Source organism: Hemiscyllium ocellatum, chromosome 23 (assembly GCF_020745735.1).
Source record: "Hemiscyllium ocellatum isolate sHemOce1 chromosome 23, sHemOce1.pat.X.cur, whole genome shotgun sequence".
In the NCBI taxonomy this organism is placed as follows: Eukaryota; Metazoa; Chordata; class Chondrichthyes; order Orectolobiformes; family Hemiscylliidae; genus Hemiscyllium; species Hemiscyllium ocellatum.
The window spans coordinates 11609898-11635518 of NC_083423.1; the positions used below are offsets into that span (position 1 = coordinate 11609898).

Genomic DNA, 25621 nt, shown 5'->3' on the forward strand with positions numbered 1-25621 from the left:
TGCCTCTCAGCATTCCAGCCTGGAGCAAGTGTCTGTGTGGATTTTGCATGTTCTCCCAGTGTCTGCATGAGTTTCCTCTGAGTGCTGTGGTTTCTTCCCATAGTCCAAAGATGTGCAGGTTAGATGGATTGGCCATGCTAAATTACTCATGGTGTCCAGAGATGTGCAGGCTAGATGCATTAGCAATGGGTAATGCAGGGTTACAGGGATAATTTGGGGTGGAATTAGGTCTGGGCAGGATCCTCTTTCGAGGGTCAGTGTAGATTCAATGGATCAAATGGCCTGCTTCCATACTCTGGGGATCCACTGATGAGTCTACACTTCAATATCAAGACTTTGACAAAGTGACATAGAGCATCCAGTAGTGCCATATACAAGCATGGCTGATTGGGAAGCAATTTAATCCAGGCTTTCTCTTTCAGCAAAAAGAAATCCTTAACCGAAGTAAATATATAATGCACAGCAGGGACACCTGTTCCTGACAACCTGTGTCCAAGTTAGAACATCTGAACTTTCTCTCCATAAGGGTAATGTGGGTCTACCTACAGCACATGGACCGCAGCAGTTCAAGAAGGCAGCTCACTACCACCTCCTCATGGGAGCCTAAGGATGGGCAGTAAATGCTGGCCCATCCAGGGACGCTCATGTACCATGAGTGAATTGAAAAAAAAATCCAAGAATGAGGAAGAATTAAAAACACAGTAAAGCAATCGATGAAAGCTATGTACTGAAACAAAATGATAAATTGCCATTTATTTACATCTTCTGCATATTTGATACATTTTTTCCGATAACCATCCTCATGGACATTGGCATTACTCAGTGGCACAAAGCACATTACTTTGGAGACAATGTTGGCGTTGTTTGCTATACATCTTTTGGCCACAGCACTTCTCAAACCTCACTGATCACTAAACCCATGTATGTCTGCTGCCTCTAAAGCCATACACTCTTAAGCTGCAGAAGCAGATGTTGGCCAGTCAGCCCCTGGCTTCTGCTCTGTCATTATTATTGCTTTTTTTTCCTTTCACCCTTTAATTGCCAATTTCCGAATCTTGTGATTCAAGGGCATTTGTGCGTCATTTGAAGCCTGACTCATCTTATTTACACACCACTTCCAACTCTTATCCCATTCCCTGAAAAGCTGTCAATTCCCAGACTGTCATTAGGTGTCGGTGCCTGGTCCTAGTCATCATCCAAGCTGCACTGTCGGAACATTGTTTTAGCACTCTCCATACAGACCATGCTCCTTAACCCCTCACCCCCACAAATCAGCACCAAACCACCACTCTCAGCACATCATCAAACCTGCTGTCAGACTCAACTCTCCTTCAACCGCGATTAGAGTCAATAAGTGTGATGCTGGAAACGCACAGCTGGGAAGGCAGCATCCAAGGAGCAGGAGAATCATCATTTCGAGCATAAATTGTTCATCAGGAGCTTATGCTTGAAACGGCCACGCTCCTGCTCCTTGGAGGCTGCCTGACTGTCTGTGCTTTTCCAGCACCACACTTTTTGATTCTCACCTCCAGCATCTGCAGTGTTCACTTTCTCTTAATTGATTTCAACTCTGTATAGAATAGTTAGGTGGTAGTTTTTGACTAGTGCAGATATGATGTGCCCAAGAACAAGAACAATTGGTCAAGCGATTTGTCTAATTCCAATCCAGTGATTGGCCGCAGTTGGTCAGGCACTTCAGCCTGTCAGAGTTTGTGGATCCATACCCTGGGGGTTGGGCCACAGTCAGTCCTGCAAGTCAAGTGCAAGCAATCCAGGTAGATCAATCAATCCTTTCACGCATGGAATATGGGTGGCATTGATTGCCCATCCCGCGATGCACTTGAGAAAATGCTGGTGAGGTGATTTCTTTCCCCGCAGCTGTCCACCTGCTGCGGGTACACACACAATGCTATCGGGATTTGACCCAACAACATTGGAGGAATAGTAATATATTGCCAAATCAGAATGGAGGGGAACTTTGTAGGTGATTGTATATCCATGTATCCACTGCTCTTGTCCTTAGCAGTCATAGTGGTAGTTGGTAGGTGGAAGTGGTTGTGGGTTTGGAAGGTGCTGTCTGATTAGCATTGGTGATTCCTGCAAGCTGCAAGTGGGCAGGCTTTAGGGAGACATGAGGTTAGTTGCTCGCTGTAGATTCCTGAGCCTCTGTTCTTACAGTATGTATGTGGCAAATCCAGTTCTGTTTCCTGTCAATGGTAATCCCCAGGATAGTATAGATAGTGGGCGTTTGTGATTGTAACGTCACTGACTGGCAAGGGTAATGGTTAGACTTGGCCTTGTTGGGAATGGTCATTGTCTCGAACTTGTGTAGTGCGAGTGTCACTTGTCAGCCCTAACCTGGATTTTGCCCAGGAGTGTGGGAAGGTGGTCATTCTGAGGAGACAGCATGGACTCAGTCACCTACTTGGGATTATGGCTGTGAAAGGTGGTGGGATTCCGTGGCAGCCAGTCATTGGGGGGAAAGATGGTCCTCCTGTCTGCCGGTAGGACTCCTGCACCTCCAGGTCCCTATCAGCAAATCCAGTTGCAAGGTTTCCTCTCTGGGCTATGTTTGGGTGATAATGGTTAAGTGTCACAGTGTAAAGAGCTGAAAATGTGTTGCTGGAAAAGCACAGCAGGTCAGGCAGCATCCAAGGAGCAGGAGAATCGACGTTTCGGGCATGAGCCCTTCTTCAGGATCCGGTCACAGTGTAAAGGCTGGTTTGTGGCTGACGCATTGAGATGGTCCAGCCCAGTGAACACTGCAAGGACCCAGCAGTCACCGGCACTTCGGCAATTTCATGAGAGCTCGCATGCATAATCTATAAAATGAAGAGCAGAAGATTGTCAGAAATGTTGCTGCAAGTCTGGGCAAGGACCAGATACCAGAAATCTCACTGAACAAAGTACTTGAACCAAAAATGCAAAAACTTCCCCCTCCGAGTCATCTTGATTCTAAATTTCATGATTGCAATTCATGTTTGACTGGCTAGTAGCATTCCCAATAGTCCCTGCAGCACGTTTCAAAACTGCATTGACACATTTATAAATGTTCAGCTCTTTGGCTGTGCAATCAGCCCTAGAAATCCTCTCGATAACATTTTCTTGAATACCCACTGAATTTTGGGTAGTTAAAAGACAAACTTGCACTTCCTGGTGAGTTTCTCACAAATGCAGGGCATCCCGAATTCCTTAACAGTTGCTTTAAGTATGGTCTAAATGCTGTTGCAGTAGTAAAACGTAAACTCTCGAATGCACTTTGGGCGTAATACTTTCTCGACACATTTGAGACAGACCGTACCATGTATTTGACTGAGATTGGTCATTCAGAGCAAGGAAGGTGGATGATTGTTTCTTCTGCCCTTAGAATGGTGATATTACATCTACACTGAACACACCATGTCAGCACAGGACCCAAGATCTTTCCTGTTTAGTGCACAAGTAGCATACTGGCTACCCCATTCAGCCACTGAGTCTGTTTGATAAATAAAAACTGACAGACTTCTAAGCATATGCAGAGTGCCATGCTCCTTCTTTGCAATATCAGTTTGTCTAGTCACATACTGCTCAAATGCCCTGAGACATCTGGACAAAACAAAACACAATGCAGATCAATCTATTTCTGGCACAAGCATTCCAACTAAATTAAATTAATGCAGGTAGAATTCTACCTGGGAATTTCTAACAGCCTTGCACATTAAATTATCATTTTCATCACGTTATACTAAATGTCTGTCAGATGGCATTTGGCAACTCCCCTCTGTAACCCCACATTTGTGCCATTGGGTATGAAGCACCCTCTATGATACTCTAACACTGACAGTCCTGTGCAGTCTATCTATCAACCTTCTAAAAAGTGCATGCAATTGTCAGAAGGCAGCTGGTGTTTAAGGGATTTGTTTCTGAGAGGAACAGATCAGATTTCAGTATTTGCATATTAACCGACGAATATAGATTTCTTCAATAGACACGTCAGTTCACTCTTTGGGAGTGGATTTTAATTTTTTTGGAGTGAAGAGTGCAAGACGAAGGTGTGGGTTAGTGAAACAAGTCACCATGTTGAATTTGCACCCACACACACACATTATCCCAGTGAAAATTTAGCAGAATGGGAAAAAAGGTTGTGTTTTCCCATTAATGGTGAACTCGTGTATGCTGATGCATAACAAGGAGGTCTGGTTTCCTAAATTTGCTGGTCTCAGTCATGGTGGAGGTTGAACGAGGGGTCGGGATGTGTGCATTGCTATACTGCACCTTTATAATAGCCTCCTTAATCCTGAGAGTCAACAGAGGCCCCTGCAACTGGTTAGATTCTAATGAGTCTAGTTGGAAAATGAGATTGTGTGGCTTCAGATAAAGGCGATGTTGAAGTCAGACTCATGTGAACATGCACAGATCTATTTGAGAGGATTACCTGAGGAACTGTCTTTGGTTAAGCCATCATAAAGAAGTGAGGAGGGGAGCAAGGAACACTCATCACAATCTCATCAACTCTTAACAGGAACACAATCCATTAGGGCTTTCGGAGGGTATCTTTAAATCACACTGACTTTCTTCAGCATTGGGAGCACCTGCTCTTTTACCGAGCTATTGTCTTTGGCTTACTTTTACACTATCAATCAAATTTGATGGATATCAATGAGGATGGGCATCTGGAAAAAAATAACAGAAATTCAATATATATTAACTGATTCGTACTTCATTGGAACATGAATTAAAGCTACTGAAAGCTTCCACAAAGGACATTGTGCCTGTAAATCTTCCTTATCATCTTATCGATTATTTGTGTTTTCTCTTCGGCAGAGCTTACAGATTGGCAAGTATTGTATTTCTGTTAAGTTCAGTATTTATTCTGCTCAGATAACCTGCCTCATTTGGAAAAGCCTGAAGAATCACAAATTCTTTTACTCTCTTCTGAAAGATTCATGATGCCCTAACAACCTTGACCAGCTAGTCGTTCTCGAATGTAAACCTGGACAGGCACACAATTTGTATTTGGATTTGTGTTTGTTACTCAGGTAAAACCACTTGGATCAACTGCATGAAATGTATAGCCCAGAAATGGGTCATTCGACTACAGAATGTTCTAGTGATTTTTCTCTTCACCAGCTTCCTCCTGACCTACTTCATTCAACCCAATATAGAATGACATATTATATACAGCATAGAAACATTCCTGATGAAGGGCTTATGCCCGAAACGTTGGATTTCCTATTCCTTGGATGCTGCTTAACCTGCTGTGCTTTAACCAGCAACACATTTTCAGCTGTGATCTCCAGCATCTACAGACCTCATTTTTTACCCATAGAAACAGGCCACTCAGCCCAACTAGTCCATGCTTCCTCTCATCCTTTCACATTTAATAATCAGCACAAACCCTCACACCCTCCCAAATTTCTAGCATCTTAAGGGTGTCCACACGAATTCGCTCAATTATTCCTTGGGTTAGCAAGTCATACGTAGGGCTAAATTTTTACTCTCCAATCGGAAGCGCTGTGGGATGGGGAACATTCCACAAAACATGCCTGAAGAGAAAGTGTCCGAGTAGGTTTAACCTGAGTTCCAGTGTGGGCTGTGGTGGTGTTAGCTGGAGTCAGTTCCGTTAACCCCAGAAAGGGTTCAGAGAGAGCAAAGGGAAATGCTGGCTAGCCTGGCAGGCTGTTTGGAAGGCTTATATTGGGGGAGGGGGGTGTGGAAGTGGAGGAGGAGAGCAGGAGTGCGAGCATGTTGTCCCAGCTATATTATTAAAACAAGAAAACAACATACAGCTGAGTAGCCACGGCATCCCCTATCCTCACGGTACTTAATCCATGCCAACTCATACTACCTGATGACCCATCAGAACCCTTATCCCAAACAATTGCCTCCCTACCACCTGTATTTGCTTATACCATACTAATATATCATCTCATGCCAACCCATGCATTCCCATTCATTACCCTTTACCCTTATATCTTTCATAATAATTCACATGTATCCATCATTGGTAGACCTCTAGATCTATGATGAAGTGGAATTAAATAAAATTCTAAATGTCTACTTATGACATTATGATGTTAAAACACTTATATTACATTTATTAATATAAAAGAAAACATCCAGTACATTTAAATTCCTTCAACAACTTAATTGATTATATAAACCAACATTCTTAATCACAGCCAACAATCAAAGACGTTACACTTGAAACTGACAGACGTCCCACTGTGATAATAGTTTTGTGACATGATAGATCTTACAACCTACAACCCAGGATTATTCAACAGAAGTTGTGAAATAGAAGGCCCTTTTTCAAATTAAACTGATACTTTTTAAAAAGTAAAATCTAATTATTTAAATATTTTGACAATGTGACAGTTGCAATTAATTTATCCATTTATTTCAAAACATTAATGTCTTCCTTTGATCTCCTCCAAAGGGTATCCTCCCTCTCACAATGGTGTCCTGGGGTCCTATCCAATCAGGTATCCTCTCTCTCACAATGGTGTCCTATCCAATCAGGTATCCTCTCTCTCACAATGGTGTCCTGGGATCCTATCCAATCAGGTATCCTCCCTTTCCACAGAACTCCAGTAGGTTCACATCTTCTCTTAAAGCTCGCAAGTTAAGGTTTTGTCTTTCCATTAATGTAAATTGGATCTGTTTGAATGCAACTGGGTTTCATACATATGGTTGACTTTGTGAAACACTGCTGTATAAATCCATAGTCTGGACAATCCCTATTCTGTCCTGTTCCCTTACCCTTCCTACGGTAAAAATGGTAGTTCGCAGATTCAGCTGGAATCTCACATTTTTGCTAAGTTTGAGATCACTTCCATTGTTATAAAAATTCAGACCATTTTCACCATTCACTTGTTAAAGAAATGTCTTCTGTGATTGCTGTGGGAGTAGGAATAAGCCATTCAGCCCATTGATACTGCTTCACCACGAAGAATATCTTGTCTGACCTTCCACCTCAACAGTATTTCCAAAGTCTTCAGTATCTAGAAATCGGTCAATCTTAGTCAACAAGAAATCAAGACAATCATGTCCTGATGTCCTTTAATTATGCTTTTCCTTGCAAGTAGAAATACTCAGCTGTATCCACTCCATTAAAACATTTCAATTTTTCAAAACTCTCATTAAGTCAACGTGTAGCCTTCACTGCAAGAGGGAAAAAGACACAGCCTGCTCATTGCTTCTTGACAAGTATAAAATCACAGTCATTTTCATCCATCTGAATCTTTTTTGTGCTGTCTCCAGTGACTCTATATCCTAATTGAAATATAACAAACACATCTATCCTCTCTACCCAATGTGATTTAACCAAGATCTGGTCCTGGAGGACCTTTAGGTGAAATAAGTATAAATTTAGGATGATTTCTCCAGTGTTCCTTTAGAAAGGAACTCAAGTGCTTAGTTTGCCTCTTTCTGTCTTCATTTAGCTGTGACACTACTTTTCATGATTTGAGAGTTTACATTCATTGATTATTTTGCTCCTGTTCTCCATTTAGATTGGTGTTGTCCAAGTAATGTGTGACCTCCTTATTTGTTCTTCCCAGCATGCACTATGTTCAATTTGTTGAGATTGAAATTCCTTCAACTCTATCTGTATTCATCCAATCCTATCTGCCTGATCAGACCTCAAGTGGATTGTTTTGTTTGTTTGTGGGTTGAGGGTGTTGCTGGCAATACCTGCATTTATTGTGCATACCTACTATGAAGGAAGACATGCCAGATAAAACTCAATGCTCAAAACACTCTTGTGGCACAGTGGTAGCATCACTAACTCAGGGCCAGGAGGCCTTATCTAGAGGTGTGCTATAACATCTCTGAACAGGTTGACTACAAATAGCTCAGTGGAAAGATGTTCTATGCATCGGAGAGCATTGCTTGTATTCTACTAGTCTATAGGCTCATCCTCATTCCAAGTTTAAACTCTTGCTGAGAAAGAGACAGGGCTAAGAAAGCAATAATCAGAATCCAACCATCAAATTCCATGTCACTGTCAGCACATTTATTCCTATATGTATTGGTATGTTAAAGTCAAGGGTGTAAGAAATAAGAGCTGGAGTAGACTACTTGATCCATCGAAACTGCCCCACCTTTCAATAAGATCATGGTCAATCAGATGGTAGTTAAGAGTGGGGTGAGAAAGCTTTAAGTAAAAAGTGAGGTCTGCAGATGCTGGAGATCAGAGCTGAAAATGTGTTGCTGGTTAAAGCACAGCAGGTTAGGCAGCATCCAAGGAACAGGAAATTCGACGTTTCGGGCCAGAGCCCTTCATCAGCATCTGCAGACCTCACTTTTTACTTATGAGAAAGCTTTAAGGAAAGGCCCAGAGGTGTTAGGGTATTCAGAGTAGAAAGGAAACCGTCCCATCCTTCCCCCTCAGGAATGATTGTGGATATGGCTATTTCAGCTACACGGCTCCATCATTGAGTAATTGAAAGGTCTTCAGTTGCTTTCTGATCTGCTCAAGGCTGCCTCCTACTGTCAAGCTATGAACTCAGCAGGGGAGTTGTGTAGTGCCAGGAAAGCTCCATTGACAACAGCTAATGGCCTTGATCTTGGCTCTTAATTGCAGTAAATGACCACTCACCTCCGTGGAGTGGGTTGACTATACAAACGCTTTCAGCATTTTGCTCTGAGTTCCAATGCTGCAGTCTCTGGCTCTGCACCTCAGCCAATGCTGACCTCTCTACCAACCTTGTATCACCCCTCAGATTGGATAGGTGTGATGGGATATGGGCCAAATGCAGGCAAATGGGACCAGTCTTAATTGTGAAAACTGGGCAGCATGAACAAGTTGGGCTGAGGGTCCTATGACCTCAGTCTGAACTAAACATCTCTTTCTGGTCAAATCATGCATTTGCATTTACAGCTGTTCCTTCCTAAGTCGTAGAACATAGAACATAGAACAGTACAGCACAGAACAGGCCCTTCAGCCCACGATGTTGTGCCGACCATTGATCCTCATGGATGCACCCTCAAATTTCTGTGGCCATATGCATATCCAGTAGTCTCTTTAATGTCCCCAATGACCTTGCTTCCACAACTGCTGCTGGCAACGCACTCCATGCTCTCTCAACTCTGTGTAAAGAACCCGCCTCTGACATCCCCTCTATACTTTCCTCCAACCAGCTTAAAACTATGACCCCTCATGTTAGCCATTTCTGCCTGGGAAATAGTCTCTGGCTATCGACTTTATCTATGCCTCTCATTATCTTGTATACCTCAATTAGGTCCCCTCTCCTCCTCCTCTTCTCCAATGAAAAAAGTCTGAGCTCAGTCAACCTCTCTTCATAAGATAAGCCCTCCAGTCCAGGCTGCATCCTGGTAAACCTCCTCTGAACCCTCTCCAAAGCATCCACATCTTTCCTATAATAGGGCGACCAGAACTGGATGCAGTATTCCAAGTGCGGTCTAACCAACATTTTATAGAGCTGCAACAAGATCTCACGACTCTTAAATTCAATCCCCCTGTTAATGAAAGCCAAAACCCCATATGCTTGCTTAACAACCCTGTCCACTTGGGTGGCCATTTTAAGGGATCTATGTACCTGCACACCAAGATCCCTATGTTCCTCCACACTGCCAAGAATCCTATCCTTAATCCTATACTCAGCTTTCATATTCGACCTTCCAAAATACATCACCTTGCATTTATCCAGGTTGAATTCCATCTGTCACCTCTCAGCCCATCTCTGCATCCTGTCAATGTCCCGCTGCAGCCTACAACAGCCCTCTATACTGTCAACGACACCTCCAACCTTTATGTCGTCTGCAAACTTGCTGACCCATCCTTCAATCCCCTCATCCAAGTCATTAATAAAAATTACAAACAGTAGAGGCCCAAGGACAGAGCCCTGTGGAACACCACTCACCACAGACTTCCAGGCAGAATATTTTCCTTCTCCTACCACTCGCTGTCTTCTGTTGGCCAGCCAATTCTGTATCCAGACAGCTATGTTCCCCAGTATCCCATTCCTCCTGACCTTCTGAATGAGCCTACCATGGGGAACCTTATCAAATGCCTTGCCGAAGTCTATATACACCACATCCACAGCTCGACCCTTATCAACTTTTCTAGTCACATCCTCAAAGAACTCGATAAGGTTTATGAGGCATGTGGCTGCATTTAATCAAGCCATGCTCTTCCAGATGGTCATAAATCCTATCCTTCAGAATCCTTTCTGACACCTTGCAGACGACAGGCATGAGACTTACTGGTCTGTAATTGCCAGGGATTTCTCTATTTCCTTTCTTGAAGAGAGGAATTGCATTTGCCTCTCTCCAGTCCTCAGGTACGACTCCAGTGGAGAGTGAGGATGCAAAGGTCTTCGCAAGTGGCGAAGCAATCGCATTTCTCATTTCCCAAAGCAGCCGAGGACAAATCTGGTCCGGGCCTGGTGACTTGTCAATCTTAATGTTTGACAAAATTTTCAGCACATCAGCTTCCTCTATCTCTATCCATTGCAGCATGCATACCTGCTCTTCAAAGGTTTCATTCACTACAAAGTTCGTTTCTTTCGTAAAGACAGAACTGACAATCCACAGTCGCACTGTTGGAAAAACAAGCAGCAACAAAATAAAGCCTGAAAAGAAGAAAAACACAGGAGTGAAAGGCAACGTAAATACTGAGAGGGAAGAGAGAAAAAAACTGGTGAAATAGAAGGTTGTGACTTTAGGGATGGACAAAAAGAGGAGAGAGAGAAAACAGGAACTAGAGAAATTATAAATGATGTGAACTTCTATTCCTGTTCAAGAAGTCCTCTGCTCATCTTTGAATGTTTCCACCAAATCATCATTTGTAATTGAGTCAAAAATACATGTCGCAAACCAGTCTTAATTTCTAATGCATTCCTTCTCAATAAAAGTGGGGAATGAGTTTCCTTTGTGTATTTCACTTTCTTATTCAGCTCGCACTCCTGTTAGACATTTGTTTGTCAAATGTTAGATGTTTTATGGACATTAGCCTCATTAAGATGGACAATCACGAATTTTTGTCTCAAGAGGTCACCACAGGGTGCTGCAAATGAGATGTACAAGAGGGACTCTGTATAACTGTTAAAGGCTACAGCCAAGATGATTTATTGAATCAAATCTAGGTTATTTACTGGCCTGTGTTGAGCAATGAAATTGCAGCGTGATTTTATTTAGAATTGCAGAGAGCTCAGTTAAAAGGAGAAACATGAAAGGTTTTCCCCCTTGTTTTCAATTCTCAGGCTTGGCCTCGATTGACAATTTTTACAAAGGTTTACGCAACCAAATATTTTTTCCTGTCCTGTTTTTCAGGGAATGCTTTTATTTTCCTGTATTTTTACGGGAAGAAATAGATTCTACCAAAAAAAATGATTTCAAATATATGTTATGCAATGAATCCCAAAAACTGACGATACAGAGAAGGAAGATTTAAAATTACGTGTGAAGAATGTAAAAGAATACAGTATTTCTGTAGAACTGGACTGCCTGAACTCTATCCTGTATCACCTGTCCTTCACAGTCACTCAGTAATAGGTTCCAAGTTCCATCCCCTTCCAATGACGGAGCACACAAATCAAGGCTGACGTCTGATACATCGCTGAGGGTGTGCACACACTCTGAAGTGGAATCTTTTGGACAAAATGCTAAGAATCAGAATTATAGAATCCCTATAGTGCGGAAGCAGGCCATTCAGCCCATTGAGTCCATGCTGACCCTCTGAAGAGCATCCCACCCAGACCCACTTTATCCCTGTATTTCCCATGACTAACCCACTTAGCCTGCACACTACGGGACAATTTAGCTTGGCCAATCTCACCTAACTTGCACATCTTTTGACTGCAGGAGGAAACTGGAGCACTCGGAGGAAACTCACGCAAATGGTGGGATAACGTGCCAACTCCATGCAGATAGTTGCCTGAGAGTGGGATCGAAGCTGGGTCCCTGGCACTATGAGGCAACAGTGTGCTGTACAGGACATTGGTTAGGCCACCTTTGGAATATTGAATGCAGTTCTGGTCTCCTTCCTGTTGGAAAGATATTGTGAAACTTGAAAGGCTTGAGAAAAGATTTACAAGGATGTTGCAGGGGTTGGAGGATTTGAGCTATAGGGAGAGGATGAACAGACTGGGGTAGTTTTCCCTGGAATATCGGAGGCCGAGGGGTGACCTTATAGAGGTTTACAAAATCATGAGGGTCATGGATAGGATAAATAGACAAAGTCTCTTCCCTGGATTGGGGGAGTCCAGAACTAGAGGCTTAGAGGGGAAAGATATAAAAGAGACCTAAGAGGCAACTTTCTTTACACAGAGGGTTGGAATGTGTATGGAATGAGCTGCCAGAGGAAGTGTTGGGGCTTGTACAATTGCAACGTTTAAAAGGCATCTGGATGGGTATATGAATAGGAAAGGTTTGGATGGATATTGACCGGGTGCTGGCAGGTAGGACTAGGTTGGGTTGGGATATCTGGTTGGCATGGATGAGTTGGACCGAAGGGTCTGTTTCCGTGCTGTACATCTCTGCGATTCTATGCTAACCACTAAGCCACCACGCTGTCCCAAGACCTGCTTAGGTGACTGTAAAAATGGCATGGTATTATTTCAAAGAGGAGCAGTGGAATTGTCTCAGGTCTCTTGGTCAATATTCAACCCTTAATTTTATTTTGAGAGGCATTGATTATCTGGCCATTATCCCATTGTTGTTTGCAGGTCCTTGATGTTTACAATGTTTCCTACATCGCAACAGAGACTAACTACACAGTATTGCATATGGCATTTTGAGACATTGTGTGGTCATGCAAAGTGCTTTATCTTGTTTAATAATTCCCATCTTCAATGTCTTTCAGAAAGCACTTCCTCTTTGACTGCACTTTCTGCTTTGTTAGAAAAGTTGTGTAAATGGAAGACAATATTGGCATTAGCACTGGGACAAAACACAGAGGTTTTGATGAAGTTTCTGACCCAAACAAAAATGCACTTCTCTTGGCAGGAGTGTGAGACGCATTCAGTGGGGTGGGGTGGGGTGGGGGTGGGTACAGGGAGGTGAAGTAAGGGCCTTCATGCCTCAGGTGAGAGGTGAGGTCGAGAAAGTAGAACCTTTGTATAGCTTCAGCAGATGTAATGTTCTGGGGACCTGGGTTCAAATCCCACCTCAGCAGATGGTGGAATTGGAATTCAATAAGTGTCGAATGATGACCATTGTTGATTGTCAGGGGAAAAAACCCATTTGGTTCACTCATGTCTTTTAGGGAAGTAATGTAAACTGCCATCCTTACCTGGTCTGGCCTGTGTGTTGATGTTTAACTGCCCTCTGGGCAATCAGGGATGCGCAATAAAATATTGGCATGGTGAGTGATGTCTACATCTAGCGAAGGTATTAAAACAAAATGAAATGGTCAGCCATATCTTGAAAGTGGACCAAATTTGAAGGGTCAAATGTCCTATTTCTGAACCTATTTCTGATACTATTGTAAAGGCCAGATGCAAAATCTTTCCACTCATTTGGATTATGAATCCCTTCTTCCAGTTCTCTCCTCCTGAATGTGTCTTCATTTGCCAAGGTGCCATGGAGTATCACATTTATATGTGAATTAAATTAGTGTTACACACTGTACAATCTTCTTGAAAAAGACAGCCCAGCAGTTACTTATTAAAACAATATTAGCGGAAAAACATTTCAAGCATTTGCACGACATTCATCTGTTTTAACAGACCCCCTCTAAACCAATTAAAATTGTGACAATTAAAAAAAATCATCCATGAAATCACTTTGAAAACAACATTTAAAAGCTATTATGGCACCATCAGTGTAGAATGGCACATTCAAGTGGTTCACGGGAAGGTGCAGTGAAGACAGGTTAAAAACAGAATTACAGGGGAATTAGTTTGATGTTACTTCGGACCTCAGCAACCACAGGTCAAGTGGTTTAATCAGCACCAGTGACGCTGAAGAACTGTCCATTGTCTATCACAAACTGAATCATTCAACACAATTTTTTTTCACTGGGGAAGCCATGGTACACCTTCCTTCTCTAGTTTTTAATGTGCTTTTCTATTGCCATGCAGCTAGAATTGCCTTTGCAAGACCAAAGAAGCAACAAAAGAATGTGCTCCTGAGGGAGATGAGTTGTTTTAAGAGAAAGTGCCTTCCATGCTTGTTTTAAAGATGAAGCAGTTTGCAAGTCTGGACAGTGCATGGCTGATCACTATCAAATATTAATGTCTTTTTAATAACGCTTTACTTTCTATCTTTGACTCCAGTGTGGACTGCCTGCCATTAACTTTATTCGCTTGTGACAAAGTGGCTAGTGTCTACTGTCTGTGCTGTAATATTGATTTTCTGTTGTTTTTTTAAGCCATAATTTATAGAGGTTGAGGGTTCAAACGGTTTTCTGCTCCAATTTATTGCCCATTATTTCTTGCAGTGAAGGAAATGGGTATGAGCTGCAAATAGTTATAGGTCAGTATTGAATCTAATAGAAGTGTTATGTTTTGCAAAAGAAAAAGGGCAGTACTTGTGTTTAATATTCTTTATGAGTGTAATCTTGTTCTGATTCAGAGATCCTGGGCACAGCAGAATCCATTGTATTAACAATAGAGCTGAAAACATACATAAATTCAGGTGCTTGAAATCGTCAAACAAGAGCAGAGAATGCTTGAGCTGGCCAGTGACAGTACAAGAGAAAGTGAGCTCGATTTTAAATTTTCCACCCATCAAGCTCTGAAATATTGTTTTGAAGACCAGACACACACCCCCCAATGCGTGCACGCACGCGCGCGCACACACACACCTAGACCGAGACACACCTACACACCTAAACCTATGCACATGTATACGCACACAGACACACACACACTCACTCTTTAATTTCCACAGGTAATTGAAGATGTGAAGCCAATGGTCTGGGTGCATGGAAAAGGAATGAATAGAAAGGCCAAGTCAGAGGAGCAAAGTTTGACAGAAATGGCAAAGATAGCGTTAACAAGGCTACTGAGAAATCAGTAAGGACAGAGAAATCAAATTGAATCTGTTGTGCCCTGGGAGTTGAAGTCAATGGATTTAAAACCAGGAAAGACTCAAAGTGAGTTTCTGATTCCTGTTTTCACACTATTGCTCAAGGTAACGTGTCTTCGAGATTGGAGGCAACCGATGAATGAAACAAACCAGGAGCGAAGCTGCTGCCTGAGAGTAATTCCGCACAAATCCTTCTAGATAAGTGAGGATATGTGCACATAAGTACTTTATGATGATGGGGAATTGCATGTAAAATAAAAAAGGTATTCATTTTTATTTGTACCACTGGCATTTCATGGTATTGTGATTTTAAGTAATGGAGAGAGAACTCTGCAGCAGCTTTCAGCAGGGAATATTCAAAATTGAGTCTGTTTGGAACAGTTATTTTTCTTTTGGCATTTCAGAGAATGATTTGAGGTTTTCTCTTTCATTTCAGATGCATCATCCTATTCAGATGAAACCTGCTGATAGTGAAAAAACAAATGGTAAGTGAAGCATTTGCCTTGATTAATGGAGGGGGTGTGATGTTCTTGGATTTTTTTTCATGTTTTATTGTCCCTTTTCCTCCTGAGGATACTGACTGTAGGGAAGTGCTGTTCCATGGGTTTTACATTAATAATAGAAGAAATAGGAGGAAGAACATTCTAGATATTTACCAATAAACCTGTTCAGAGTTGTTTTTGCACACCTGGAGCAAGTGGGACTTGAACCTGGATCTCCTGGCTGCAAGATAGGGACACGACCACTGCATAACAAGAGCTCCCCCTGCAGGAATAAGCTATAGCACTCACTAGAACCTGCCCTACCTGCCCACCAATTTTCAATATCATCCGACTCTCATGAGAGTTCATAAATCTGTAGATCTCGGTCTTAATCGTATTAAACCATGGAGCATTCACAACCCTGTGGGCTAGAGAATTCTACAGGTTTACAATCTTTTTGAGTGAAGGAATGTCACCTCGCCTCAGCCCTAAATGATCAGCTCCCTCTCCCACATCCGTGACCCTGTGTTTCACATCCCCCAGCCAGAGAAACAACCTCTTGGTGTTCACCTTGTCCAGCCCCCTTCAGAATCTTGTATGTTAAATGTTGCCACCCCTTTTCCTTTCTATCCTTTCCTATCTTTCCATAACACTTTATATCCAAGAATATTTAATTCAGTTCTGCTTTACTTTTAAAAAACAGGTAGTTATTGTAAATATATGGCTATTTGTGCCTGCAATCTCTCCGACCCTATTTCTCACTTTTTGTTCATGTACATAAATACCCTGTAACCCTCAGTTTGACGCTGCTGTATTCCCTGTTGGTCTGAATGCAAGTAATACTGCATTGTTTCTACTTGAGTGCTCTCTGTCTTTGGTTTTGGCAAAATAATAGTACTTCACTAGTTAAGATTGTATTCCCTGAAATTTAGGAAATTAAGCTGTGATTGAAATTTTCATGCTATTAAAGGGAGCTGGTATAGAAATAAGACTGTTTCTGCTGGTTCAAGAGTCTGGGGCGATAAGTCATATTCTTAAAAATTAGAAACAGTCCTCTCAGGAATGACAAATAGAAAATGCGGAAAAGGCTCAGGTCTGGCAGCATCAGTGGAAAGAAAAATAGAGTTAATGTTTAGAATCCAGTGATCTTTTATCAGAAATCTTAGAAATGAACTTAGGAAATACCTCTAAACTCAAAAGGAAGTAGAGGTTTGGTATTCGTTTTTGCAAATGGAGGTTGATGCTAGGTCGCTTGTTAATTTTAAAAGTGAGATTGATGCACTTTTCCTGAGAGGGGTTAAGGGATATGGGATTACTTCAGACACAGATCACTCGTGATGTCACTTAATAATGGAGTAGGCTCAAAGGACAAAACAGACTCCTCTTGCTATGCTCATCACAAATGAGTGGTTGTGGACGTTTGGTAGTGCAGGGGATGCAGACAAACACACTTGATACCTGCATGCACACCACAAATCAACATGAGGTCTCAATGAAACATTTCTGATTCTTAAGGGACGATAGAGGATAAGTGCTGAGAGGATGCTCCCCCTCGTGGGAGAATCTAGGACCAGAAGGCATAGTCTCAGAATAAAGGGATGGCAATTTCAGACTGAGATGGGGAAGATTATTTTTACCTCCTGAGGGTTGAGAGTTTTTGGAACTCCTTGCCACGAAGAGCTGTGGAGGCAGAGTTGCTGGGTATATTTAAGGTTGAGATATGTACTTTATCAGTCAGAGAATCACAGGTTATGGAGAAAAGGCAGGACAGTGGATTTGGGGAATGTCAGATCAGCCACAATCCTATTGAATGATCAGAGACAAAAGAAACTGCAGATGCTGAAATCCAAAGTAGACAGGCATAAGGCTGGAAAACATGCAGGACTGAAGAAGGGTTACACCAGAAATGTCAACTTCTCCACCTCCTGATGCTGCCCGGCTTGCTGTTGAAGAGGGAATTGACACGGGACAAGGTGATGCTAGGTGCACGGACACACGTGATGGCCGCAGGATTACAATATGGAGAGAAACACCGAGCAGATACAGACACTGCCTGGGGCCACCAGAATACCAGCACAATGCCCTCACAGTCTAGTTGATTAGTTTAAGGCAGGTGGGGGAGAGAATACACATGAGTAGAGTACACTGCCCACCGAAGTGCCTGGGTCCAGCCAACACCTCTTATAGAAATGCTGACAGCTTGATACAGACTCAATGTAAAGTGCTAATAGCCAGGGCTGCAGCAATCGTCCTTCTCAGGAAGAGCAATTAGCGCCCATTATTATAGCAATGGATTTCATGGAGACATTAAAACTGACAATGTCTACATTGAAACTGACAATGACCATGCAGAAATTAACAAAGGCTGTGCTGGAACTGACAAAGACTGTATCGAAACTATCAACGATTCTGCAGTGATTGCCAGAAACAAGCCATGTTACAAAGGCAATAATCTCATCACTGACCTATTGTGTCACAAAATGTATAAAAGTACCTTGACATGTGCTCCGGGTCAAGAGAAGACTCGCAGCTGACCACTGTGCTGTTGGTGTCTTTCTCTCCCTAGCATTCTGGTATTTCCTTGTACAATAAACTCTATCATTGAACCCCGATTTTGACTCCAAGACTGATGTTTTTCCCCATGACACTGTTCTTCCAGCCTCCTGCCTGTCTCGTATTGACTGGTCAAGCAGGCTTGAGAGACTGAGGGGCTAACTCCTGTTTCTATTTCTTATGGTCTTATGGATATTGCGTTTTGATCAAGAACAATACCCTTGCACAATTAGCCTAGATCAGAGGTGCTGAGGCTATCTGTAATGCTGTACTCTACAGTCAGTAATTCAGAGGCAGGATTCAGGCTTGGCACAAGGGCAGTCCATAAATGAAATGTGATCTCTATATACCGTAAACATGGGATGAGTTGGTACAAACTAACCACACATTCTGCTTTCTCATTTTGGGAATACCAGTTTAAAATAGACTTGAGAGAAGGCTCCCTGAGCGTATGGTACAAATGGATTCAGGACAATTATCTGCATCTTTAAAGAAACTAGTTATTGAAGGATACAATAGAGCTGATATATGAAGCTCAAAGAGCTTCCTGCAGTCTAATGCCCATGTCTTGTTCCCAAAAAGGTCCAAACGTTTATTTCCTCATGTGTTAAGGTGTCGTCTTGATGCAGAAATGCAAGTGGAAGCACCACATCTTCTTGTACGGCTCTCGATGTTATCATTGTGCCTCATTAATTAGCCAAGCTGGAGTACAATTCATAAAATGTCTAAGATGGCACCCATCCTTGGCCCTAACATTGAGCTTGTGGATGCACATGACTTACCTGTATCCACATTTGGCCTTCTAGCACTTTTAAGGCATCTGGCTAGCTATTGTAGACTCTAGTTGGGGCAAGCATGATCGGTCACATCCCAAACCTTCGCCATATAGACCCAGAGCATAAACCAATCCTAATATGGTGTCAATGGCCAAGCTCACTCCGAAAGGTGTACAGCGATGAGTGCAAAAACTTCAATCACTCTTAACAGGACGCTGTGCATTTGGTCAAGCTTCATGTCTCAAGTGACGGTATGAAATTTGTCACCAAAGAGATTTCCTTCAGAAGACTGAGCTTTTGACCCAGTGCATATGGAACACCTACAAAGATGTGATATGAGGAAAGACTGTAGGGTTTCATGGAGTCTAATTGATTCTACTGGAATATAATTATGTTGGCTTGACCCAGTCCTCTTTGTACAGAACTGATGAATCTTTCATTTCACAGTTGACAATTGTGTTCAGAAGTTGTCTGTCACTGAGCCTCAAGATTGCAAGTGGAACTGTGTGAGAGCATAATCTGACTTTTGTGATGAGGAATGTTCTCATTTATCTTGAACCGGTTTCAGAACGAACATTGTGGTCTTCAAAACAATACATTTTGAGATGTTTGATAAATAATAATGCCGTTTCTAAAACAAATGACACCCAAAAAAAAACAGTTTTGAGTAATAGTAATTATAAATTAAGTTGTCATAAAAATTCATAATGAGTATGCTTATGAATTTTCAAACTGTAATTAAATGCCATATGCTGACATTAACAAGCAGGAAGCTGGTTAATTAAATGAGACACTTTCGGAGCCGATTCTACAATGACTGATTACTTGTTGGAGTCAGACCAGCCTTTGTATCAAAGAGTTTTGGGGAATGGAAACAGTGGAAGAGGTGGATAGCATTCTCATATTTCCACCAATTACAAACAATTCAGAGACAGCACAGCTGATGGAGAAGTTTAAACCTTTGCCAAAAACATTCTGGTTGGCCTGGCTCATTGTCTTGATTCAATTGGCAAGTGCACTGCCTGGTATGAGACTGAGCTACATCGAACAGGAGGGTCACCAGCTCAATCTCCACTCAAGTTAGACTGCACGACATAACTAAAGTGATGATATTGGGTCATATATTTGTCAAAATAAGGAGGTGAAATATCAGCCTGGAGCCCTGCATATGACTTGGCAGCAGCTTTGAAATTGAAAGCCTGAGGTATCTAGGAGAAAGGGAGGACTAAAGGAGGCACAGACTAAGATCCTAACCAATAATGATTGAAAGTTGGAAGCAGTAACTTTGTTGCTTCAACATAGTGAAGTACGGGACCAAAATCAATTTTTCATTAACCGTTTACCTTCCAATGGAAACTTCTAAGCCTGTTGATTGTCCCCATGTCTGTTGGATAAATTGTTACACTTAGCACTGCACCTTGCATTTAAGGTAACGTATATGTCCCAAGAATATAATTTTGCGATGCTCTGATGTTAGTCATTTGCCTAGGATTCTTTTCAAATAGTAATTCATTGCATGGAGTGTAAGAAGTCCTTCAAGATGTTTCAATCTCGAGGGCACTACATAAATGCAACATTATTACTGTACACAAGTATAATTTTGAAGCCTGTGGCACTATGTTTTGAACAACTTTAAAGCTAGCCTTCTCATGACGGAATGGGCCCTTGCTGTCAGATCATTTGGACAGAAAGGATTTAGCTCGTTTATAGATTGAAGGGTGCAGCAATACTTTTCATTTTACATAGAAACCTGAAACCTTACCATCTCTACTTCTCAGTTCAACTCTTTCCCCTTTCACTTTGATTATCACTAACTAAATAGACTTTATTTTGAGCTTGTGCTATGATGGTTTTGTGTGCATTAATTACATTCAGAAAGATTGATGCGATCAACAAATAAGAAGCATGAAAATAATTGACTTTTCCATGAATGTAATCTTCCTAAATAAACACTTGGAATTTTGAAAACAGAAGCAGATTTTAATCTAAAATAGATGGGAAAATACTTGAAAGTATTCCAATCCAAAAATGTATGTTGGCAATTGGTGATAGCCGAAAGGTAGCCCTCAAATGCAGGGAAAAAGTGGAAAGTTAACTTCAGAACTTGGAGCCATACTGTATGACAATTAAATATCTCTCTGTTGCTGAGAGTTCCCAGCATTGCTGACCTTTATTCAGCCCTTGAATTAACAGAATAATTGGAGCAGCTTGCCCAAGATCACAAAACCGTTTCCCACAAAGCACACTCCGGTCAATTTGATTGATGCTCCTCCAACCAAATTCACAATTCATCTTTTCCACTCAGTGTGAGGTTTATTTGTTCCTCAATTCTGTGAACTTGAGTCATCTTGTTCACAAAGTGTGACATAAATGAAAGTTAGATGTAGGGATAAAGGGATCAGTGGGTATGGGAAGCATGAAAGGGACGGAGTTGGATAATCAGCCATGATCACATTGAATAATGGAACAGGCTCAATGAGCCAAATGGCCTATTCCCTGCTCATATTTTCAGAATCATCCCACCTTGGCTGTTCTAGTGGCTAGGCCTTAATTGTGGTTGTTTTGAAATGTTTTTAATAACATCTTTATCGATTACTAGTTGAATTGTTTCCTATTAACAAACCCCTGAAGAAGCAAAAGCAACTTTAGTTTAAATGTCATGTGTGAAGTATGACACCTCATCCAGTTCAGTACTTCCTCATTATAGATATGAAAATTGTCATTATCAATGAATATGAATCATTGGCAGAATTCCACTGTAATTATTTTCTAATCAGCCTATTCAGAGATGTTATTGCACACCTCTGGAACAAGAGGGGCTTGAACCCAGATTTCTGGGTTCGGAAGTCAGGAGAATTCCAGCATGTACAGAGAGTGACATGCCTAATCAATCCAAGGTTTAAATCAAGTAATTATAGCAAGGGCCAAAGGAGAGAAGTGCCCTTGGTCTTTTGCAGTGCTGCAGCTCATTCACTGATGCCTCTTGCAAGCTCTCGGTCCTGTCTATGATCGGGATTTATGAAAACAAGACATTTTAAAAGCCTTCTGCTTTGTGACATAAAGTTCCTCTGCTGGCTGTCTCCTCCTTTAAGAGGTTTCTGACATACCTATCTGTTTTGGTCAATCCTTTGGTCAGTTACCATAACAACACTTGTGTCACTCAGTATTAACCTTGATTTGATCATTCTAGCTGTGAAGCACCTTGGCGTGTTTGGCTATGTTAACCATGCTATATAAATGCCGAGTGTTGTTGCCAATAAGTTTTTAGCCACTTCTGCTGAAAGTTCTGACTCCTAATAAGTATTTTTCAAAAGTGCCCAGCCACACTCCTGTCTCATCCCAGAGGCTTTTGCATCAGCTTTCAGTACTTTGCATCTCTCTTGAAATAGAGAGGTTCTGACATTCAGGTTGGTCACTGTGTCTGTCATCAAACCCTAACCATATGTGTGTGTCTGTGGTTTACCACCATTACAGTTGGTGTTGTTAGCATTTATTACATAAGAACATTAAAAAAAGGAGTAGACCATCAATTCCATTGAGCCTGCTCTGCCATTCAATAAGATGATGGCTGATCTTTCCATGGACTCAGATTCACTTACTTGCCCGCTCAGCATAACCCTTAACTCCTTTACTGTTGAAAAATCTATCTTTGCCTTGAAAATATTCAACAAGGTAGCCTCGACTGCTTCACTGGGCAGGGAATTTCACAGATTCACAACCCTTTGGGCGAACTCGTTCCTTTTTCACTCGGTCCTAAATTGACCCACCAGCGGAAACAACCTCCCTGCTTCTATCTTCTCTATTCCCTTCACAGTTTTATATTTTCTATAAGATATCCCCCCTCATTCTTCTAAATTCCAAAGGGTATATTCCTGGTCTATTCAGTTGTTCCTCATCAGGCAACTCTCTCAATGCCGGAATCAACTTAGTGATTGATTTTGTTGTATTAGAGAATGACCAGGTAGACTTGAGTTGAATAGCCACCTCCTGTTGCTATGTGCTGATCTACGGGGACTCTAAGTCAGAGCTTATTTATCACAGTTGCACCACAGAAGATGTTCACCTTCAGAAATTCCAGAAAGGTCAAACCATCAGAGAAGTATCAAGTTCAGCCTACATGTTCCCAGAACTCTAATAGATTAGGCTTCTTGATGCTGTAAACAGCAGTAGGTAATACCTGTCCAGGAATGAATAGCTGGGGTGGAGCACCTCCGTCCAACTAGACAGGTAAACAGTTAAAACCTGATAACTTAATGATGCCATTAGCCACTAGAGAATGTTATTTTTAACTAAACTTAAGGTTACAAAAACAGCAAATATCCAAGCCTTCCAAATAAATTTGAGATTTTCTTAAAGTTCACAAAAACAAAGCTTTTGCTGTTTAAAAAGCATTGATTAGCCAATCACTCCCTCTGTTCTGAAAATGGAAAGTTGGAGGACACACAACACCAGCTTGTAGCCCAACAGGTTTATTTGAAATCACAAGCTTTCGGAGCTCTGCTCCTTTGTCAGTTGAAGTCCGCTTCAGATGATGAAGGGCAATGGTCCAAAAGCTTGTGATTTCATATAAACCTGTTGGGCTACAAGCTGGTGTCGTGAGACGTCTGACCTTGTCCACCTCAGTCCAACACTGGCATCTCCACAGTGGGCTTGAGCTTGACAATTGTTGTCTCATTCTAATTCTGTCGTTGACTGCACTAACAGTGACTGGAAGCCTGTTTTTAAATATGAATATTATTGTCTACATTGGGTTAAGCCAAATAGCAGCTGTCTGTTGAGCCGTGAGAAGGTGTCTGTTTGAAACAGTGACACAGACATATGGGGATGAGAAGCTTGATCCTAAATTTCTAAGGAAGGCTTGTAACTGCATGCTTTTTATTCTGACTCCAGGGAAAGTCTCTTGGATGTTGTGTAGCAACAGAATTGAGGAATTCAAGTACACAGGGTCTATTGTTATGATTTTCTCAAGAAAATCTCTTGCCTTCATAGCTCACAGCATGCGCCTTTAAGTAATCTAATTTGCAATAAACTGGATTTCCACTTTGAGTGTTTGCAATTGTAAAATGTGCCATAAGACAATAAGATATGGGAACAGAATTTGGCCATTCAGCCCATCTAGTCTGCTCTGCCATTCGATCATGGCTGATATGTTTTTCAGTCTCATTTTCCTGCCTTCTCCCCATAACCCTTGATCCCCTTACCAATCAAGAACCTATCTATCTCTGTCTTAAATACAATCAATGATGTGGCCTCCACAGCCCACTATGGCAATAAGTTCCACAGGTCATCACCCTCTGGCTGAGGAAAGGCCTATTCATCTCACTTCTAAAGGGTTGTCCATTCATTCTGAGGCTGTGCCCTTGGGTCCTTGTCTCTCCTTCTAGTGGAAACATCTCCATGTCCACTCTGTCTAGGACTCCCTTTTACCTTTTAGATATCGTCAAAAATCTCTTGCAACCTTTGTTTATATTGCTAGCTAGCTTACTGTCATATTTCAAATTCTCCCCTCATTATTTTTTTTAGTTTTCCTCTGGTTTTTTTTAAAGGTTTCCCAATCCTCTGGCTTTTGACGAATCTTCACCACGTTGTATGCTTTTTCCTTTGCTTTGATGCTGTTCCTGACTTCCCTGATCAACCATGGTATCTCATTCTCCCCTTAGAACGTTTCTTCTTCCCTGTGATGAATTTCTGCTGTGCCCACCCCCCACCCCCACCCCCACCCCATGACACCCCGAAACTCCTGTCATTGTTCCTCCTATGTCTTCCCTGCTAGGACAGCCTTCCAATCAACTCTGACCAGCCCTCCCCCATACCTTTGTAGTTACTTTCACTCCATTGTAATACTGCTACATCTGATTCCAGTTCTCCCTTTCAAACTGCAGGGAGAATTCTAATTTATTGTGGTCACCAATCCAGGTGCATTTTCTGAGTTGGTTATACTAAATCATGTCCCAATTTAAATCAGCCCTATATGCTCGAAAAGATTGCAATTCACAAAATCTTTCTTGTATTATGAAGTTAATACAGTCTATTGAACAGAAAAGCATTAATCTCATTCTTTTTGTTAGAGTTGGGGCTGTATTTGAAGATGGACATCCATGAGGGTTTTATTTGAGGGAGGGGCAATAGTGATAACAACACCCACTTTTCATGATTTAATTTGTTATTCAAGCTAACTCAGGCAGTAGCTCACACACAGAAATTGCTGGGAAAGCTGGGACAGGTCTGACAACATTTGTGAAGAGATTTCAGAGTTAACGTTTCGAGTCCAGTGATGGTTCCTCGGAACTAGGAGATAAAAGAAGATGCTGACTTCCAGGGTTGCGCATGGTATCATCGTTACCTTGTACTTTCTCACCTCCCATCACATTGAAATGTTACTGGCTGAAAATAATGATCAAATGTTGCCACTAATGCCTCGCCTGCCTTTTCTTCTGTTCTCCCTTCCAGCTGTGGAAGACCGAAAGTTGTTCATAGGGATGGTTTCAAAAAAGTGCAACGAGAATGACATCCGAGTGATGTTCTCAACGTTTGGACAGATAGAGGAATGCAGAATTCTACGGGGACCTGATGGGTTGAGTCGAGGCAAGTGTACGCTCCATCCTGTCTGTTTTTTTACCCCCTTTAGCTCCAAGTGCTAATTGGAGCTGTAGGTCACAGTCATTGAAGTAAGGTGGTGGATCTTCCATTCAAAAGGTTACTTCTGGCATAGTGTTAAATCTCTAATCTCCTCAGATGATATATTCAAGGCACAAGGTGCTTATACTGTCTTATGACATGCTCCTCAGTTTTATTATCGTTAAACCTTGACACTTGTCATGGCAATTCCAGAAG

General features: G+C 41.8%; 1 protein-coding gene across 37 annotated transcripts in view; it reads left to right on the forward strand.

Annotated features, from left to right (window-relative positions):
- celf2 (cugbp, Elav-like family member 2) overlaps positions 1–25621 on the forward strand; it is an 850872-nt gene that overhangs the window by 744266 nt on the left and 80985 nt on the right. For all 37 annotated transcript variants that reach the window (XM_060842659.1, XM_060842645.1, XM_060842654.1 and 34 more), the window contains 2 exons: positions 15413–15461; positions 25238–25372. In XM_060842659.1, coding sequence (XP_060698642.1) covers positions 15413–15461; positions 25238–25372 — 184 coding nt within the window. The remainder of the gene's footprint in view (positions 1–15412; positions 15462–25237; positions 25373–25621) is intronic.